The sequence below is a fragment of the Triticum aestivum genome, chromosome 2A, assembly GCF_018294505.1.
Source record: "Triticum aestivum cultivar Chinese Spring chromosome 2A, IWGSC CS RefSeq v2.1, whole genome shotgun sequence".
Classification (NCBI taxonomy): Eukaryota; Viridiplantae; Streptophyta; class Magnoliopsida; order Poales; family Poaceae; genus Triticum; species Triticum aestivum.
In genome coordinates, this window is record NC_057797.1 from 2,464,407 (window position 1) to 2,470,326 (window position 5,920).

At 45.9% G+C, this 5,920-nt stretch overlaps 1 protein-coding gene and 1 long non-coding RNA gene across 2 annotated transcripts; both read left to right on the forward strand.

Annotated features, from left to right (window-relative positions):
* Window positions 1-733: 733 nt before the first annotated feature.
* On the forward strand, window positions 734-1,273 carry LOC123184143 (uncharacterized). The gene is made up of 2 exons (XR_006492924.1): window positions 734-887; window positions 1,034-1,273. It is a non-coding gene; the product is annotated as an uncharacterized lncRNA (long non-coding RNA).
* A 1,262-nt stretch (window positions 1,274-2,535) lies between these two features.
* Window positions 2,536-5,717, forward strand: LOC123186903 (noroxomaritidine synthase 1). The gene is made up of 4 exons (XM_044598632.1): window positions 2,536-2,705; window positions 3,039-3,155; window positions 3,632-3,659; window positions 3,989-5,717. Exons 1-4 carry the CDS (start codon window positions 2,536-2,538, stop codon window positions 5,453-5,455), a joined length of 1,782 nt encoding a protein of 593 aa, XP_044454567.1. The 3' UTR covers window positions 5,456-5,717.
* The last annotated feature ends 203 nt before the right edge of the window (window positions 5,718-5,920 follow it).

Consider the following 5,920-nt stretch of genomic DNA (forward strand, 5'->3'; position numbering starts at 1 on the left):
CAAAATCCTCACAAATCCCTCTCAGCCCATTTGACACACAGAGATTTTTTTTTGACAGAAAAATTGTAAGGGAGGCCCCTACAGTATAATTGGTGCAACAAACCCAAATTACAAGTACCATGTCTTGAACCTGGATGGGTGAGAAGGCATCAACCCCTTCCACCACTAGGCTATGCCTTAGTCTGCCAATACCCATGAATCCCACCCAATCCACGTGGTACAGAAAACTCACGTAGCCACTCGTGGAACTGAGGAGAGTTGGACGCTCGCTATGCTGTTGTTGTTGTTGTAGGAGGTTTAACCAAATAATAGAAGGATTTATGAGGAGGGAGGGATTAGTGAGAAATTGAGGGGATTGGGTGGAGGAGAGGAATTAACCAAATCCTCTCAAATCCCCATCCACTTTGGGGCTACAAAACCTCCCCTGTCAAACGAGGCCACAGGGGTTTCTATACTAGTGAATCTCTATTTAAGATATAGATACATATTTGTTTTTATGCGATCTAGATTGGATATTGGATAGATAGAGCAGACGCGCCACAAAAGGAAACGAATCAATTCATGCTATAAAGTCAGTGAGGTGATAAGTACTCAAGGGTGTGCAATACTTGTTCCATTAATTCCCTAATATTAGGGTGGTATTTAATTGCCACCAAAAACTCAGGATGACTTAGCGTGCTCGCCCTATATAAACGCTAGCAAATCGATGTACTCATCAACACATTTGGTAGATCAGATCAAACGGTAAAAAGAAGAGAGTGCCAGTACATAGCTAGCATTGTATTTTGTGATGGCGATTAGGAAGAGCAATGCAAGCTTTGTATGCTGGGCGGCCCTGATGTTGGTGATGGCCACTCTGATGTTGTCATGTGATGCTGATCCAAAAGGTTAACATCCTTCTTTTTCCTATTGTGTGCATATACTTAATTTTTCCTTGCATCTATGTTTGTAGCTAATAGCACCTATCAACAATGATTGATGAAGGAACCCATATTTTATTTATGATTGTAATTCATTTAATCTTTTTGTGTAGAATCATGCGGTTTGATTGAAGATGGATGCAACGAAGCCCAGTGTAGGGACTATTGTAGGATCATTGGTCACACCAAGGGATCTTGCCGGGAAGCCGAGTATTGTTGTTGTTTGATTGCCGCAAAGCCCAAGGTCGACGTTGTGCATCATCGTGATTGAGCTTCTATGAACATTATTTTATTAGATATATAGCAAAAGAGCCCTTGTAACGGGTACAAAATAAATAAATTTTATGCAGAAACATTTAGCACCTCCCATCACAGTTGCATAAGCTGAGTCATCAACATGCCACTTTGGCCCGGATTTGGGACAGCCCCTCCTTTTATCTTCTGCCATGATTGCTCCCCATTTTCTCAAACCATGGTTCCGCCTCTTGGGTCATGACTGTGGAACCTTGGCACCATGGATCATGTGTTGCCTCGCCTCTGACTCAGCTCATTGTACGACAAGAAGTGGTAGAAAAAAATATGCTTAAGTTGCACCTAATTCTTAAGTAGCTATCACAGGAAAAAAATGGGCTTTCTAACCCTACAAGCATGTCAAGAAGTTAAATGCTAAAGCTCCACACTGCAGCTTGAGGACAATACTATTTAAATCCAATCTAAGCAGCTTAGTGGTCATATGTGCACTTGAAAAACTATGTAACTTATCAAACAAACAAAATATACAACATGGAATGGGCCTTGCATTGTTATTAGATGCAATGGCAGTGTACATATATATACATACATCGCTATGTGTATGATCAAACTAAAATATATATTTTTTGAAGCCATGCATTGCAGCAGGAAATATTGCACCAAAGATCAAACAAAAATTTAAAAAATTTAAAAAATATCAATGGGTTAATCAATTGAGAAAGATTCCAGCTACAATAGTTAGTTAACAAATAATAATATCACTGCCAAAAGAATAGCAATTGGCTGCTCGCATTAGGAAATTATACTCCTATGAAGGATGGTGCAGTACCCTCCACCCTGGGCGCCTCACAGGCAAAGAGCGCCTCCGATCCGTCTGTTGTTCGGTGGCTACTCGGGGGCGTCGCGACCCGATCCGATTTGCCCGGATGGCTCAAATCAGGGCGACCCGACTCGGATGTCCATGACAGGTGGATCGCCCGACGAGCCCAGGGCCACTGTCATTGGGCGGCGTCAAGATCGCTCGCAGGAGCCACCACATGCTTTCTTGCATGTGAAGTCGTGCCCTGAATCACTTGGCGGCGTCCTCGCCCCATGCCAAGAAGGATCGGTCGCAACATGCACGCTAGTGGGTTGAGAGCGCCTCCGGGCAATCCATCCGGCGGTTGCGTGCCGTGGGGGCCTCCCCGGGGCTCTCCGAGCATCTGATATGCGCGGACGGCTCGGATCACCGAGCGTCCCAGGGACACCCGTCATTGGGCGGTGGCGGGCGCTCGCCCAATGGCCCTGTCATTGCCCTGTCGCACGATGTTCTGCATCGTCCACGGACCGGGATGGTCCAGTTGCAACAGGCGGGTCGTGCGGCATGACCGTCTGGCTGGCTCGCTCATGGGCCATGCCCTTGTTAGCGTGCTTGCTACTCCTGGTCTCTCTAAACACCCCCACCCCAGAACCTATTTCAGCACCCTCGACACACACCCTCGACTCTAACCGTCAACTCTTTTGTGGCCTCGCCGTCGCCGATGTTGTAGCCTTGTAGGCCAACGATGTCTTCCCTGTCTCGTGGGACTTCGCAATTGCATGCATTCCCTCTATGAGCCGTATAAGGTTGGGCGTACGTAAACAAATAGATAAATAGGTTCACCTACGACTGAACAAGAGATTCTACGAAAGACAATCACGAATTTCTAGTTATCTTATGGTTTGCGAACTGTTTCGCTTTGTTTCCTTGATTTATCCATCCAGGTAGATAAAGTATGAAAATTAACAGAACAACCAAAGACGGTGGGAATAGGGACAGTTGTTAGCACTAATCTTTATATTTTGTATTTGCATATCTAATTTGCTTTCGTTATGCATGTATCACAGGTTAGGGATCGGAGTAGCTAGTCTCGCGAAGCTTCAGTGGATGCGTGCAGAGAAGGCGAGGTGCCAAGCCACCATGCGATACTGCGAGCACAGTGAGATGACGATGTCAGGTGCCGTGTGAGGCGGTAAGGTCGTGTGATGCGGAAGCGTGTGGGCGGTTGAATTCTGACCGGCTACGCAATTAGTTGAAGCCATGAGAAGTGGTGTGCCAGTTAGTTAGTCTGTTTGCCGTGCATGTGCAAGTGGTTGCCGGATCATGCTTTAGTGGTTGGTGTAGTGTGCATGCATGAAGTTAGTGTGTGCGTCAGTTAGTTAGTTAGTTAGTTAGTTAGTGAAGTAAAAATATGTGTAGAGGCTCGGTTAGATTTCTCTCCCTCTTTCTCCGTTCTTTTAAAATTATTGCTTTTTTATGGGCTTTTGACATTTTAAAATGATTGCTAATGCACAAAATACACATTGCATTTTTTGGAAGGCTATCCTCGTTTCAAAAAGAAAGGAAAATAATTGACGGTTGGACAGATTAGTAGTGCAACTTAATCACAATTTTCCCGCAAAAAAAATTTAATCACAATCAACACAATTTTTTTTTGCAGGAAATCACAATCAACAATTAAAGGAGAGGTACCTGGATTCGTAGTGACTTAGAACTAAACAGTACTAGGCTTTGGGCTCATTCAGTCATAGCCAACCCAATCAAGTGCAGTTAAGTTAACATGCACTAACAGGGGATGCTTGACCAATGGACTGAGATATCAGATGGAGGTACCAAACTTGCCTTATATATATGAACCCGGCCATAGCCATGTCCATTGAAGAATACATCTTAGTACTAGCTGCTAGCATATCCCACACTACTCACGCTAACAATGTCAATTATGTTCTCGCAAGAGCTTCCCATCTACACAGCACTCCTGCTACTTGTTCTTCCCCTGTACTACTTGTACTCCAAGGCTAGTTGTAAATCAAAGAACCCAGCGGTGCTCCCCACAAACTGGCCAATACTGCGCATGTTCCCTTCCTTCGTGGCCAACTTCCACAAGATGAATGACTATTTCACCCTGGTCCTCGCCAGATCAGGCCACAACTTCAGGGTGCACGGCCCACCCGGGACCGGGATGCGGTTTTTCGTCACATGCGATCCTGCCAACATCCGGCACATCTTCACAACGAACTACACCAACTTTCCCAAGGGTGCGGAGTTTGCCGCAATCTTTGACATCATGAGCGGCGGCATCTTCACCATCGACGGTGAGCCAGCTTGTCGACAGCGCACGAAAATCAAGAGCGTGCTCAGCAACCCACAGTTGGTTGCAAGGATTGAGGGTTGGTCCCGCGACAAGGTGGAGAACAACCTCCTCCTGTTGTTTACGCACATGGCGAGAACCAGCACTTCGTTCAACATGCAAGAACTGATGTCGAGGTTAATGTTTGACCTTGCTGCTATGCCTCTCTTCGGCGTGGACCCCGGCCTTCTATCTTTGGACATGCCTCCCATGGAAGCCGCAGTCGCCATGGACACAGTCATGGAGGTGGCATATTTTCGGGTCGTGGTGCCAGCTTCTTGTTGGAAGTTGATGAGGCGGCTGAACATCGGCCCTGAGAGGAAGCTCAAGGCAGCACACAAGGTGCTGCGTGGGTTTGTCATGGAGATGATGGAGAGGAGGAAGATTGACACATCTTCCGTTGGTAATGGCAAGCAACATGAGGGTGTTGATATAATGTCTTCCTTCCTCGACGACCCCTATTATACCGATGATGACATGTTCAATGCATTGACCATTAGCTACATGATCGCTGCGAGGGACACAGTTGGAACGGCTCTGACATGGATTTTCTACAACCTTTCCCAGAACCCTAATATTGTGTCAATCATCCGCAATGAACTGTCGCCGATCGCATCATGCAAAGTAGCGGCCCATCCAGATGCCATGGTAATCTTTGAGCCGGACGAGACCAAATCTCTAGTCTATCTGAGAGCTGTCTTGTACGAGACTCTAAGGTTGTACCCACCGGCCCCTCTCGAGCGCAAGATGGTGGTCACCAATGATATCTTGCCGAGTGGTCATGAGGTGCATGCCGGCGACACCATCCTTATTTCTCTCCATTCCATGGGAAGAATGGAGGGCATATGGGGTAAAGACTGCCTCAACTACAATCCAGATAGGTGGCTCTCGGAGGATGGTAACAAGCTGAGGTACGTACCATCTCACAAGTTCTTGGCCTTCAACTCGGGTCCGAGGATGTGCCTCGGCAAGGACATCGCGGTTATGCAGATGAAGACCGTCATTGCCTCAACGTTGTGGAACTTCGATGTGGAGTTAATGAAAGGGCAATGCATCGAGCCTAAGTCATCTTGTATACTGGAGATGAAAAATGGGCTCATAGTTAAGCTAAAGAAGCGAGAAATGTTACATTAGAGCAAGTCTAATAAGGCATACTCAACCGAGTATAGCAAGTGCCATGTCATTTAAATCCTAGGTGCAAGGGAGAGAAAGGAGAGAGAGTGAAGTGGATGCTAAATATGTAGCCAGGGTGTAGCACAAGCTACGAGGCAGAAGAGCTAGCTTGCAGCATGTGCAAGCGCTAGATCTGGTTCTTAGTGTTCTCATCCAATCATGTGTGTTTTTCTGCCTTCTTCATGTGCAAGAATTAAATGCTATAGCCAACTTTAGTATTCAATCTACAGCCATTCTATTATATGAGTTTTTTTCACAAAGGTTGTAGGTGACATGGAATATGTATAGAGCCGGCAGCGGGCTTTCTTATTAGCCATGCTCTTAGACTCTGATCTTTATATAATCTTGCTTAAGGACTACGAGAACAGTTTTATGTTGCCCACAATCACAATATTACTTATCGAATAATAGAAGCATCCATGAATC

Coding starts and splice junctions, on each gene's coding strand:
- LOC123186903 (XM_044598632.1), top strand. CDS start 2,536: ATGACCGTCTGGCTGGCTCGCTCATGGGCCATGCCCTTGTTAGCGTGC. Junction 3,156..3,631: donor ATGACGATGTCAGGTGCCGT/GTGAGGCGGTAA, acceptor TTTTTTTTGCAG/GAAATCACAATCAACAATTA. Junction 3,660..3,988: donor AATCAACAATTAAAGGAGAG/GTACCTGGATTC, acceptor TTGTACTCCAAG/GCTAGTTGTAAATCAAAGAA.